Source organism: Heterocephalus glaber, unplaced genomic scaffold (genome assembly GCF_053883595.1).
Source record: "Heterocephalus glaber isolate CG9 unplaced genomic scaffold, H.glaber_assembly_v1.0 deba00001569, whole genome shotgun sequence".
In the NCBI taxonomy this organism is placed as follows: domain Eukaryota; kingdom Metazoa; phylum Chordata; class Mammalia; order Rodentia; family Bathyergidae; genus Heterocephalus; species Heterocephalus glaber.
Genome location: NW_028258354.1, coordinates 2,117,762 through 2,132,432, shown reverse-complemented (window position 1 = coordinate 2,132,432; position 14,671 = coordinate 2,117,762). Strand labels below are relative to the sequence as shown.

The 14,671-nt window shown below is 45.0% G+C and overlaps 1 protein-coding gene and 2 non-coding genes across 9 annotated transcripts in view; 2 read left to right on the top strand and 1 right to left on the bottom strand.

Moving 5' to 3' along the window:
- Rnf41 (ring finger protein 41) overlaps window positions 1–12,979 on the top strand; it is a 37,303-nt gene extending 24,324 nt beyond the window's left edge. For all 7 annotated transcript variants that reach the window (XM_004861320.4, XM_021241524.2, XM_004861316.3 and 4 more), the window contains 4 exons: window positions 89–360; window positions 1,630–1,765; window positions 2,012–2,115; window positions 3,025–12,979. In XM_004861320.4, coding sequence (XP_004861377.1) covers window positions 89–360; window positions 1,630–1,765; window positions 2,012–2,115; window positions 3,025–3,376 — 864 coding nt within the window. In that variant the 3' untranslated portion in view covers window positions 3,377–12,979. The remainder of the gene's footprint in view (window positions 1–88; window positions 361–1,629; window positions 1,766–2,011; window positions 2,116–3,024) is intronic.
- LOC147823701 (small Cajal body-specific RNA 11) lies at window positions 963–1,097 on the top strand. The gene has a single exon (XR_015443425.1).
- A 1,561-nt stretch (window positions 12,980–14,540) lies between the features above and the next one.
- Window positions 14,541–14,622, bottom strand: Trnas-cga (transfer RNA serine (anticodon CGA)). The gene has a single exon. It is a non-coding gene; the product is annotated as a tRNA-Ser (tRNA).
- Window positions 14,623–14,671: the final 49 nt, after the last annotated feature.

Genomic DNA, 14,671 nt, shown 5'->3' with positions numbered 1-14,671 from the left:
CTCAGCAGCTTGATTGGCATTGTAGTTAGCTCATCACATTCTCTACTCCTGCTAATTTCCTGCATCCCTTTTGCCTTTCCCTCTCTAGGCCCCTCACTGTGAGCACGCCTTCTGCAATGCCTGTATCACTCAGTGGTTCTCTCAGCAGCAGACATGTCCTGTGGACCGTAGTGTCGTGACAGTAGCCCACCTCCGCCCAGTGCCCCGGATCATGCGGAACATGCTGTCAAAGCTGCAGATTGCCTGTGACAACGCTGTGTTTGGTTGCAGTGCCATTGTCCGGCTTGACAACCTCATGTCTCACCTTAGCGACTGTGAGCACAACCCGAAGCGGCCTGTGACCTGTGAACAGGGCTGTGGGTGAGAGTCCTTTCCCTTTACCCTCTTTGGATTGGGGCCTCCCATTGTACACCTACCTCTGACACCCTGCTTGGGCTGGGGAAGGCTCACAGGTATAGGCAAGAGCATTCCTTGCCTTCTTGGTTTCCTGATCTTCCCCCAAGATCTCACCTTGTTGCTTTTCCAACTATTATCTTTTTGCTCTTGCTTTAATAAGAAGAGAAGAGCAGTTCAACAACCTGTGTGATAACATTAAAGAATGATTCATGTTGCTCTTCCATTAGGGTCCAGTACTACTATCTGTTTGTGAGGCTAAGTGCTCTAGTTTCCAGACTTCTCATGTCTCCTCTTGCCCTATTTCTTTTTTCTGTCTGAGAGGTGTGAAATATTATTAAATGCTGGTAGTTGGGGTAATAAATCTAGGGCTTCTCAGAAATAAACCTGGTGTGGTGGCACACACCTGTAATCCCAGCATTTGGGAGGCTGAGGCAGGAGGGTGGTTGTGAGTTTGAGGCCAGCTTGAGCTATGTAGCAAGACTCAACCCCCTCCCATCCCCCTAAAAAAGTACACAGCCCAAATCAGTAAGAGGAGAGCCATGTGGTCAGTTAAACACTGTCTTTCCTTGTCCTGGCCTATGCCTTTCCTGCTCACTTGTGCCCAGTTCTAACAGGGTATGGGGTAGGACACAAAGCAATCTCCCTCTCAGTTAAGGAGGGCCATCCAAACAGGGCTGCTCTTAAAAGCACACAAGGACAATTTTTAAAAACAGAAAAAAAGGGGCCGGGGATTTAGCTCAGTGTTTTCGCCCCCTGCTGCACAAGTGCAAGGACCCGAGTTCAATCCCCGGTACCAAAAAAAAAACAGAAAAAAAAAAAAGGTAGAAACCGTATAACACTGTATCTTGGAGGGTGAGAAGAGTTCAGAGAAAGGAGACAGCAAAGGGCAAGGAGGAAGTCTGGGAGAATAAAATAAAGAGAAAAAAACAATAGGAATGCCTGAAATGAATGTAAGAAATGTTGGGTATAAACCAAGTGTGGTGGCACATGCCTATCATCCCAGCACTGGGAGGCTGAGGCAGGAGGATCGATGCAAGTTCAGGGCTAGCCTGGGCTACATAATGAGTTCAAGGCTGGTCCTTGAACTACACAGAGGGACCTTGTATTGAAAAAAAGAAGAGAAATTTAGGGTAAGAGAAAGCCCACTCAACAGTTTTCAGCCACAGAACAAGCCATTTTCCCACATATCTCATTGAATGGGTTGGTTTTGCTCTTTCCCCATCTGAACCACAGCCTGGAGATGCCCAAAGATGAGCTGCCAAACCACAACTGCATTAAGCACTTGCGTTCTGTGGTCCAGCAGCAGCAGACACGCATTGCAGAGCTGGAGAAGACATCAGCTGAACACAAACACCAGCTGGCGGAGCAGGTATGGGCTAGAGAACACTCATGGCATTCACTCACCTACAGTTTATCTAGTGGCTTCTCTGTGAATGAACTTTGCTAAGCACTGAAGAGGCAGCAGGAATGAGGCAGTTCTATCCCTGTCTTCCTGAAGAAGCCTGTAGCCTGGTGTTCCTCAGATCTCTCAGTGGCCCCCATTCTCAGATAAACTCTTGTCTTTTATCTGCTATCTGCCTTAACCATCATTCCTGGTTCTGCTTCTCTCCCACAGAAGCGAGATATCCAGCTGCTAAAGGCATACATGCGTGCAATCCGCAGTGTCAACCCGAACCTTCAGAACCTGGAGGAGACAATTGAATACAACGAGATCCTAGAGTGAGTGTCACATAGGACATGGAGTCACTCACTCCACATTCTGGTACCAAGGCCTAAAAGGAGGAAGAGCAGGGGAGTGGTGGAGGAGAACAGTAAGAGCTGGGCCAGGGCCCCCGCTTCTCAGTTGTTGGGGTGAAGGACAAGGGCAGAGAAGAGGATAACCTCAGCTGCAGTACAGGATCTCTTATTTATTTGGGTAGATGGAAGGGGAAGCCTGTCCAAGGATGCAGTTTATCTGGAATTAGGTGAGTACCACCAAGTAATAAAGCCCTGCGTTAAAGGCTGTGAAGTGCTAGGAAGGCCAAAAAGAAATAGAAGCTATCGTCCCTGCCTTCAGGTAGCTTTAAAACCCTGAGAAGAGGCAGAGTGCAAGTCCAGGAAAGTGATCTAGAATTCAGCAAAAAAAAAAAGTGAAGTCTAAGATCTCTTTCAGTTCTGGAGTTCTATACAGTTCATAATTCCCTGTAAGTGTGAAATTTTATATATATATATATATATATTATATATATAATATATATATATTATAATATAAATATATATATATTATATTATAATATATATATGGCAAGTAGTACCAGATGGGATACAGTACAGTGCAACCATTGCTTCATTCAGTGAATGTATGTTGAGCACTTATTATGTGCCAGGCACAATGTATGTGAAACATTGGGATTGGGATTTCAAAGAAAACAGGAACAGAACATAGACTCATGGGATTTAATCTGGTGAGTAATATGTGGTGACTCAGATAGGGTCAACTAGGGAAAGATTTGAGGTTTCTGAGCCAATTCTGGAAGCAAAGAATAGAGTCAAGCTAACCACAGGGTGGGTGGTTGTTCTACTTAGGAGAAGAAGCCAATGCAGTGAAGGGAATGAGCTGGAATGACCACCTCCAACCCCTCCACACAGGTGGGTGAACTCCCTGCAGCCAGCCAGAGTGACCCGCTGGGGAGGTATGATCTCGACCCCGGATGCTGTGCTCCAGGCTGTGATCAAGCGCTCCCTAGTGGAAAGTGGCTGTCCTGCCTCTATTGTCAACGAGCTCATCGAAAATGCCCATGAACGCAGCTGGCCTCAGGGTCTGGCCACACTAGAGACAAGACAGATGAACCGGCGCTTCTATGAGAACTACGTGGCCAAGCGCATCCCTGGCAAGCAGGCTGTTGTGGTGATGGCCTGTGAGAACCAGCATATGGGAGATGACATGGTGCAGGAGCCGGGCCTTGTCATGATATTTGCGCATGGTGTAGAGGAGATATAGGAGAGCTTATCAGAAAGAGATGGAAATCTGAAAACCCTATCACTCTAGCAGCTGGGCCCTGAGTCCTCCCCACTGGCTTTAAGGCTGAGCCACAAATCTCCCTGGTTTTCTGGCACCGAAGGGCACTGGGACACTTTGCTCAGCCTTTCGGGGTGGGGGGAGATCCAGATTCTTGCAGTTTGCCATATTTTTTTCTCCCCTAAAATGTCTGTAAATTCTGTCTGGGCAGGAAAGTCCCCACTTTTGTATTTTCCTGCCGAGAGTCCATGGTTCCAGATATTTGCAGAAAGCACAAGGAGATTTGTTTTCCCTAGAGGATCAAGGTGGAATGAGGAATCTGTAATCATCCCTCTCCTCCAAAACCAAGGAATCGGAGCAGGTAGGCCTATTGACTAAGCAGCATTTAGAGGGCAGCCCTGGGGAGAGACATCCAGAAGAAATGTAAGGGTGGAACCAGAACCCTAGAAGTAAATAGGCCCTAACTGGCCATCACCGAGCCCTCAGGGGAAGCCTGGATCTCTGTGCCAAGCACTTCCCTATGCAGCCCACCTTAAGGTGCAGCACCCACTGGGACTGCAGGTGCGCGGGTTGGGATGCTGAACGTTTCTGGATGAGCTCTTCCTACGCTTTCCTAACTAGGGAACAACAGGGCTAGGGTAGGAGTTAGGCTGTTGGGTTCATATGCTCAGCAAGAAGCTGCTTTTTGGCTTTTTGCTGAAACAGGGTAGGCATTGCCTTTCATGGCACACCCACGAGTTTCATAGACCTCTCTCCAGCCCTGTGATTGTAGTTATTTTGATAATTTCCTTCAGCTGTTGTTTATATTTCACAAACTGTTCTCCACATTTTTTTTTTTTTTAAGAATGGCCTTGTCAGGGCTGACATCACATTCTAGCCCATCTACATTGTTGGCATTTTAATTTATTTACTTTTTTTTAACAAATGAAAAAAAAAAAATCAACAAAACTTAAAAAGTTTTTTTTGTTTTGTTTTGTTTTGTTGGCTTTGATTTTTTGCTGTTCCTGTTGTGGGTATTCGGATACGGTGGGACAGGGATGGGGTTTGTTTTACATTTTTCCTTTTCAGCACAACCTTTGGCTTTAATAGAGGAGGAGCCAAGGGAGTCCTTGGCTGAATCTATGATGCCTGTTCCACCCTCTGTGACCCCATCTGCGACAAGGCACTTCCTCTGCTCCTGTGATGGATTGAGAGTCCAGCACTGATGCCTGTGCCCCTGAAGAAATTTACTCCCAGCTCAGCATCTCATTGTAAAACCCTGGATTTAGAGCACTAAAAGGCAACCCTCCTCCCATTTCCTTGGAGCTATGTAGCTGGCTTCTAAGCCTCACCTGACAAACAGGATAAGATTTACATCTTTGTGTCTCTGAGAACAGGCTGTGCTCTGCTGTATCCACCTAAGGACTTCCGCTCTGTTTTGGGCTACCTGGGCCCTTCTGTGGTGATTGGCAGAGTAAGTGTGGTAGGTGGGTGTGATTATTTTAATGTGCAGGTGGGAATGGGGTTGGAGAGAAATTAGGAGCTCCTCTTCACCACAGAATGGCTTCTTTTTTGGAGTTTTATTCCAGACCAGCTTACCATTGGTCTGGGTAGTTAGATCCCAGCTCCACTGGGGTTGGGATTGATGGATACAAGCTTGAAGGAGGTAGGGAACAGTTCCAGCTCTGGGGCGCTGTGCTCAGGAACTTGAAAATGCTGCTATACTTAAGTCTGGTCACATTTTTTCCACTTCCTTTTGCCCCCTGCCTGCATTACCAGGGCCCATACTCTCCTGTTTTTACCCCCAGATGGAGCCAGGAAGCTCAGTTAAGGCTTCCCTCCCCTTTGCACTAGTGTCCCTGTGGGTTGACGGTTGTGTTGTACGTGCTGTTCCATGGTGTTGACTACACTAATAAACCTTTCACTCAAATCTCTAAATTCTTAAATCACCATCACTCCCCTTCTTGTGAAGGTTTCTTCCTCTGCTTAGGCTTTTCTCCCACCTTAATTCCCTTCCTTCCTTGCTTTGTAACCTATCTTACATCTGACCTGCGTTAGGAGGACATCTTTCTGGGAGTTGTGGACACCTCATACCTGCTTTGCTGTGTGTGCCCGCTTGCATCCTTTGCTCCCTCCTGTTCCATAGCAGCTAAAGATCTCTCCAGGGATCCAAACTGTGTTGTTTCCATGGTGTGCCTTTACACTAAACTCCATGTCTTCCTGAGTGCTCCTGGGAGTGGGGTATATTTTTAACAGAAGATATGCATGCTCCTTTCCCCTCATCCTACAAGCACCTTTCCTTTGGAGTATGGAATTCTGTTGTAGGCAGGGAAGCCTCCACCCCTCAGTGGTTCCTAATGAAGAAAGTAAATATGAAAAGAGAAGCCTCTTTCATACATGCAGCACCTGATTAGAAAATAAAGGCCACTACCTCGCAAGCACAAGGTCCTGAGTTCAATCCCCAGTACCAAAAAAAAAAAAAAAGAAAAGAAAGGCCATGAGCCGGGGATTTAGCTCAGTGGTTCTGCCGCCTTGCTCAAAAGCACAAGGACCGAAGTTCAATCCCCGGTACCAAAAAAAAAAAGAGAAAAGAAAAGAAAAGAAAGGCCACATCACGAAGTAGAGCATAAGAGGCAATATATGTACCCCAGTGATACTAGTAGTCTTCTTTTCTTTTTTCCCTGAGACATTTCATTTTACTTTAAGAACCTGCTGCTTGTTCTTTTCAATGTGGTGAATGGTCCCATATCTTTTTAGAGTAGTGTTTGTTTGTTTTGATAGCCCCCCTGCGTAGCCCAGGGTGTCCTCACAATCCTCCTGCCTCAGTTTCCTGAGAGTTAGGATTATAGGCAGGTGATCCTGTACCCACCTTGGGTTTGATATTTGGAAACAGATATTCATTGAATGCCTGCAAAGTACTCACTAGGGTGGGATTGGGGGGCTGGGGGTTCATGTAGCAAAATGGCACATCCCTTCGGAGAACTTACTCCCTAGGATGTATAGTATGGCATAATAAATGTGCTATGTATTCATTAGCAATATATGAGCAGAGGGATGAGCCAGGCATGGGGGTGCATGCCTGTAATCCCAGCACTCGTGAGGGTGAGGCAGGAGGATTGCCGTGAGTTTGAGGACTGCCTGGGCTACACAGTGAGTTCAAGGCCAGCCTGAACTGCACAGTGAGACCATGTCTCCAAAGGGGGGTGGGGGGGCAGAGGAAGATAAAGCCACTGACTGATGGGAATCAGGAAAGGCTTTTCAGGAGAAGCATTACTAGTTCTAGATCAGAGGTCTGCAAACCTGCTTACAACCTGTTGCCTGCTTTTGTGAAACAATATATTGGACACAGCTATGCCCTTTGTCTCTGGCTGCTTTTGCATTACATCAGCAGAGCTGAGTAGTTATCACAAAGTCTAAAATATTTGGTCCTTTACAGAAAAAGTTTGCCAGTCTATTCCAGACTTCTAAGGTAGGAGAATTAGAAGGAGAGGGAGATAATAGGATTGGTTGGTTTTAATTTTTGTACTTTATTTGGGGGGGGGTTACCGGGGATCGAACTCGGATCCTTGCTCTTGCGGGGCAGGTGGCAGAACCACTGAGCTAAATCCCCGGCCCTATTTTTGTACTTCAGTACATTTGAAAAATCAGAACACGGCCAGGGATTTAGCTCAGTGGTTTCACCGCCTGCTGCGCAAGCCCAAGGACCCGAGTTTGATCTCCAGTACCAAAAAACAAACAAAAGATTTGCTTAGCGGACACTAATAATGTATTTGTCAGGTACTAGACACCATGCTAGGCATCAGAGGTAATCTGTGTATTTGAGACATGACCTGAATGGAGTTTGTAGCTTAGTAGGTAACACACCTGAACAAATAATTCAGAAGTCCAAATGGTATGTTGCAAATAGATGGGGACTAAGTACAATGGGACAACAAAGAAGAAACAGGTCAATTACCAACTTGGCTGGACACAGGAGGGACGGCTTCTTGGAGAACTTACTGGAGCTGAGTTCTGAACAGGGCCAGACACTGGGCAGTAAGGAAAGGGGAGCGACCAGATTGAGCACTTACTGTGAGTCAGGCACTATTCTAAGTTAAACATGAGTCATCCCAACCATTTTTGGCATTACTATCAAGCCCATTTTCTCTGTAGGAAAGTGAGGCAGAGGACAAAATTCACAGCTAATAAACAGAAGTTGGGGGCTAGGGATTTAGCTCAGTGGTTCTGCCGCCTGCCTCACAAGTGCAAGGTCCCCAATTCGATCACCGGTACCAAAAAAAAAAGTTGGATTTTAAACCCAGAAGTCATCCCAGAGCATCAGCTCCTAAACATGCACATCAACAAAGGGCACATAACCAAAGAAGAATCAAGGATAAAGACTGAGGCTTCCAGAATGTGCGTGGATGAGAACATAGTGTCATTAACCAGAGTAGGGAGGAGAAGAGGATGAGCAGGTTTGACTATAAAGCAATGAGTTCATTTGGGGAACACTGGATCAGGAGCATGCTTGACTCAATAAATGTGTTTAGAATATGGAAGCATCATTCTGGAGCTTAAGAGCAAGAAATTAATGCTAAGATATTGCCCAGAGGTGATCAAGGAATTCTAGGAATGAACGCAGACACTGAGCATGGTAGCACATACCTGTAATCGCCAGCCTCTGAGAGGCTGAGGCCAGAGAATCAAGTTCTAGCCCAGCCTGGGCAACTTATCGAAAGCCTGTCTCTAAAAAAGGGCTGGGGGCCAGGGATTTAGCTCAGTGGTTCTGGCACCTGCCTTGCAAGCACAAGGTCCTGAGTTCAATCCCCTGTACCAATAAATAAATAGATTTAAAAAAGGGCTGGGGCTATAGCTCATTTGAAGGCCCTGGGTACAATCCCCAACACTGCAAAGGGGGATGGGAGGATACTTAGGAATTCCAAAGGAAATAGGTTGACATTTTAGGAGGGGTACTGGGGATTGAACTCAGGACTTTGCGCTTGTGAGGCAGGCAGCGGCACCACTGAGCTAAATCCCTGACCCGGTTAAATAATTTTGTTTTTGTTTTTGGTACCAAAGATCATACTCAGGAATAAAAAGAAATCTTGAAGTAATCACTTCGTTGTGGCTTATAAACCAGGTGTGGTGGTATACTCCTGTAATCCCAGCACTTGGGATGCTGAGACAGAAGGATCGAAAGTTCGAGGCCAGCCTGGGCTAGACAGTAAATTCAATGTCAACCTGAACAAAGTGAGACCGTCTCAAAAAATCATAAATAAATGTAGCTCATAAACTAACTGTGCAGTTCCAGACATGTTTTGTGCACCATCTCTAAAACAACTGTAGGTTGAGGTCATTTCAACACAGGTCTTTTAATGATTTGCTATAAAGCACAAGCTGCAGATTTAACCAAGCCTCTTAAAATTTGCGACAAGTTAACAACTTGGAAGGAGATAATTAAAAGCTCTTGAAACATTACCTTTTTTTTTTTTTTTTTTTTTGGTACCAGGGTCCTTGAGCTTGTGCAGCAGGCTGCGAAACCACCGAGCTAAATCCCCGGCCCTAGCTTTTTTTTTTTAACAAAGTTACATAGAAGCAATTTTGATTAGATCTAAATTTATAGCTGAAGCCAGGCATGGTGGCACATGCCTGTAATCCCAGCACTCGGGAGGCTGAGGCAGGAGGATTGCTGTGAGTTTGCGGCCAGCCTGGGCTACATAGTGAGTTCAGGGCCAGCCTGAACTACAAAGGGAGACCCTGCCTCAAAAAACCAAAAATAAATAAATAAATAAAAATTTATATTTATAGCTGAAAAGATGGTTGTAGAGTGGTATTAGCTTCTTGTTGGTTATAAGGTCAAGAGACAAAAGGAACTTCATGAGATGAGATGACCAACCTAATTAGATGGGAAGCATCTTATTGGGAAAAATTAAGGATTGAAAACAAATAAGTGATATAGGCAGGATATGTCAATAATAGGAGCTTGTATTTAGTCAGGAAATTGAGGTTTGGGATAGGGGAGTACTATGATGAAAGCAGTAGTTTTTTGTTTGTTTTGAGACAGGGTCTCAATATGCAGTTCAGGCTGCCCTTGAACTTGAGGCAGTCCTCCTCCCTCAACTTCTTTTTTTTTTCTCCCTCAACTTCTAGGGTGCTGAGATTACAGGCACGTACCACCATTCCAGGTGCCAGAAGCAGTGCTTTAGAGTAAAGCTAGGGGAGGGTGGAGTTAAGTGTGATGGAAGTGGAGTGCCTTGAAGACCACTATTAACAAGAATGAGTTCAGATGATATGCTGGAGGAAGCAACTGATGAGTGATGGGTATAGGATAAAAGGAAATGTCAAAGAAATCTTAAGGTTGGAAACCACAAGAAATTGAGAGAAGAGCAGTAACTACTATAGAGTAGCTAGGCATGGTAGTTCACACCTGTGATCCCAGCACTTGGGAGGATCAACAAGAGTAGAGGTCAGGGCTGGGGATTTAGCTCAGTGGTTCCAGTGCCTGCCTCTCAAGTGGAAGGACCCGAGTTGATCTCCGGTACCAAAAAACCCCCCAAAACTACATAGTGAGTTTGAAGCCAGCTGGAACTACATGGGCTGTGTCTCAAAAAGGAAAAAAATTTTTGAGCATATGATTTGTGGAGAGAAAGAAGTTCTGTTGCACTTCAGGTGATACTAGGTCAGCTAGGTAGACAACTGGACCATCGTTTGACTAAGAGACCATGCCTAGAAATGTGGCATATTCTATCTTGGGAAGAGAGAAGAATGAAGCTTTGGTAGAATTCCATAGGCGAGGGAAAAGACAAATGACATGGAAGGATAAAAACAGTCCACTGTCTCTGAAGGCCAGTAAGAAATCAATAGTTTCAGTGGGGTGTGTAGCACATGCCTCCCAGCACTCTGGGAGGTTGAGGAAGGAGAATCATACATTGGAGCCCAGCCTGGGCAATTTAGTGACTTAGTGAGACCCTGACCCAAAACAGAACATTAAAAAAAGGGCAGGGGATATACCTTAGTGCAAAGGCTCTAGGATCAATCCCCAGTACAAACAAAACAATTTCCAAACACAGTAAAGGATGAAGATTGAGAAGAGACCTGTCCAGTGGTTTCTACCAATGTCTAAAAAACTTCAGGAGGCAGAAACCAGATGATAAGGTGTTAAGGTAGGGACCTAGAGGTGAAGGGTACACATTTTATTTGAAAAGTAGAGCAGAAAACAATTTGGTGCCCGGTGTGGTAGTGCATGCCTGTAATTCCAGCACTTGGGAGCCTGAGGCAGGAGGATCACTGAGAGTCCAAAGCCAGCCTGAATTACATAGTGAGACCCTGTCTCACAAAACAAACAAACAAAAACAATTTGGTGATTTGGAATTATCAAATGATGATGAGGTTTTGTCTGTTCTGAATTAATGAAGGGCTGATCCAGTCAAATTGGAAAATTTCAAGGTGTTATGGAAGGAGACTTATAGAAAGTTCCTTATGAGGTTGAAATAGTATTGTAAGCCAAGGTAGAGATAGTAACTTCGAGATGAGCAAAGCTAAACTCTACAGCAGGAACTGAAGCAGTAGGTGGAATGTAAATATGTAAGAATGGGGGAAAGGGAGGCAGATCAAGTAACATAAAGATAAAAAGATGACCTGTTGGATGGAAAGGGGAGGATGGAGGAACTGGACTTGGTGTGGACCTAGAGGGATGGTAGGAATTTGAAATTACCTATCATACACAAAGGTTCAAAACCTTGGCCTGTGCTTAAAGTTAGAAGAGAGGCATTTGACAGTGCAAGAGATGACCTTCAGGTACCAAAGTACCTCTACTGTATTCCCATTCTTGGTCTAGACTAGATCCTAGAGCCTCCATTTTGTAAGCCATGGGTTGTGCTCCCTTTCACAACATGGTTGTCGGTTGCCCTCTGCTGGTCAGTTTTGGTCATGGCTCTCCAGATAAATGAGAGCATGTGCAAAATGGGATGTGCAGGGAGGGCAATACAGTACTAAGCCAATTACATTCCATGAAATTATTTCAGACCTAGATAAATCAGCTTAAATAATCATAAAAATTATTTCTGTACACATTTGATCACATCTGCGTATAAGGCCTTATAGAAAATAAGTAAAGAAACAAGGTGCACAGTACTCTCTAAGTTTATAATCCAGTCCAAGTGAAAATTAAAACATGTACATATAACTACTGTAAAAACAGTTATTTACACAACAAAACTTCATTTGTTTATTTACTTTTTTGCAGTACTGGGGATAAAAACAAGGGCTTTCTCAGTGAACTAAAACCCTATCCTTTTAAAATTTTGAGATAGGGTCTTGCTAAATTATTAAATTGCCCAGGCTGGGCTTGAACTTTTAATCCTCCTGCTTCAGCCTCCAGAGTGGTGGGATTACAGGCATGTACCACCAGGCCTGGCTACAGGCTACAACAAAACTTTAAAAAACTACATAGTTGGGCCCGGGATTTAGCTCAGTGGTTTCGCCGCTTGCTGCGCAAATGCAAGGACCCGAGTTCGATCCCCAGCACCAAAAACAAAAACAAAAACAAAAAAAACTACATAGCTATACTCTGGTTTCTCTTCAGATTGTATAAATCTTTCACCTTTTAAAAACTACAGGCCAGAGATTTAACTCAGTGGTTCCACCACCTGCCTTGCAACCACAAGGACCTGAGTTCGATCCCTGGTACCAAAAAAATAAAATAAAAATAAAAACTACATAGCTTTTTTTTTTTTTTGAGACAGGGTCTCGCTATAGTTTCAGGTCTCAGGCTGGCCTTCAACTCACAATCCTCCTGCCTCACCCTCCCAAGTGCTGTGCATGCAACACCATATTTGGCCTACATGGCTTATTTGTGTCAAGAAATTACATTCAGCAGGGCATGCTAGGGCATGCCTACAATCTCAGCACTCTGAGAGGCTGAGGCAGAAGGATTGCTAGTTCAAGCCCAGACTGGGCAATTTAGACCGTCTCAAAATAAAAAAAGGTAAGGATGTAGCTCAGTGTGAAGGACCTAGGTTTAATCCCCTGTACTGCAAAAAGAAAAAAAAAAGGTTTACATTCTACAAAAGAAGGACTTCATACAATAAAGTTAAGGAGAAGTATGTAGTGGGAAATAGGTGGTCAGAGACTTTCCAGAACTAATATTTAGTGGGAAACTGAGTAGGTGAGGATAAAAAAGATTATTTCAGCCAGGCGTGCATACCACCCCTGGAATCCCAGCATTCGGGAAGCTGAGGCAGAAGGGTCACCAAGAGTTTGAGGCCAGCCTGGGCTACATAGTGAGTTTTAGGCCAGCTTGAATTACAGTGAGACCCTGACCCCCAAAACGCCAAAACAAAACAAAAGAAAGATTATTTCAGGGCCAGGGATTTAGCTCAGTGGTTTCACTGCCTGCTGTGCAAGCGCAAGGACCCGAGTTCGATCCCCGGTACCAAAAAAAAAAAGAAAAGAAAGATTATTTCAGGTAAAGAACAGCATGAACAAGGCCAAATAACTCTACAGGGGGTCAGGGATGTAGCTCAGTTATTCCTCTGCCTGCCTTGTAAATGCAAGGACCAGTACCAAAAACAACAAACAAACACTCTACAGGAAACTAAAAGAATGCTGCTGAAAAAAATAAAAGAATGCTGGGTGTGGTGGTGCATGCCTGTAATCTCAGCATTTGGGAGGCAGAGGCAGCAGGATCACTTGAGTTCAAGGCCAGCCTGGGCTTACACAAGACCCTGTCTCAAAAAATAAAATAAAATAAAATAATGGTGCTGGATGGAATGTAGTGAAAGTGGAAGAGTGGTAAGAGAAAAGGTCTCTTTTCTCAGATCATGTAATACTGTACAAAAAAACCATGGCAAGGTGGGCTTAAGGGCAGCTACTGTGGATCCCTCAGTGCAGCTCAATACACATTAAATGTGGGGGTAGGGGGGTGGGGGTAGGGGGGTGGGGGGGTGGGGGGTGGATGATCAGCAGTAGAGCAGTTGCCTAGCATGTGCAAGACGCTGGGTTTGATCCCCAGAGCTGGAAAAAAAAAAAATCATCCTGGCAAACTGTAGGCCCAACCTTCACTCATCCCTTAGAAAAGTGGACTAACTTGAAACATATGTAGAAGGCAGAATAAATAGGACTTGTTTTCGTTTTGCAGAAGCATGTCAAGAAATTCCTTGCATGCAACTTGGCTAACACTGCTGGCAGACTGATGGGTTCCACTGGAATGATCAGTGATTACAGAGGAGGGTCGAAGGAGGGTGGACGGACAGCTGGCAGTGAGGAGAGCTTTATCAATTTCCCTTGAGTGCCCCGCTCTCTTTGATCCTTAGGGAAGATGCTGCTGTAGGAGAAATGAAGCACAAGGCTGGGAGGAGCGGTACAGGCCTGTAATCCCAGCACTCTGGAAAGCTGAGGCAGGAGAATTGAATGGTCGGCCCAGCCTGGGATACTTAGCAACTTAGCATGACCCTGTCTCAAATTAGAAATAAACAGGGCTGGGTATAGCCTTGGGTTCAATGCCCAGTAAAATACACACACACACACACACACACACACACACACACACAAAGTACAAAAAGCCCATTAACAACACAGATGGAGAACTGGATCCCGAGACTGAAGGGAGCTTAGAGGTTAGAGAATTCCCTAGCTTGCCCAATACACAAAGAATTTAGAACAGTATCTGGTACAAGGTGACCACCCAGTAGGAAGCTACCCTCCCACTTGGAGCTGCAGTGTTTCTGTTTCAGTAATCCCCACCCAGCCCTGCCTACCTGACAGCTTCAAGAAATGAAAGGATGCTGTTTTCTGGGTCTTCCTATGTCAGCAGATTCACAAGGTAGGACTTCCAGTCATGAAATCCAAAGGCTCCCCTTTCCTAGAAACTCCTGGTACATGACTGTCATTGGGCAACAAGCACTCACATTCCCAAACAAAACTTGACTCTTTACCTAATTTCTTTACTCAATTTCCCACAAAAGAATGAACTGTTTACCACAGCTCTGCTAACTGTAAGTTAGAGAATTCTTTAAAAGCCTTGAAGCCTATCAACCAACACAGTGCTGTGTAATTAAATTTCCAGGATCACCCTCGGCCTCTTCAAGGCAGGGGTGCAACCTTTGGGTTTCCCTTTTCAAGACAGAAAGAAGCACAAGAAAGCGCGAGGACCAGGGTTTCCTTTACCCGTTGTGAAACGAAAAATAGCCGTCACGAACAGGATTCGAACCTGTGCGGGGAAACCCCATTGGATTTCGAGTCCAACGCCTTAACCACTCGGCCACCGTGACTTCCAAAACTACGTTTTGCTGCGCGCTTACAGAAAGGTCCGCACTGCGA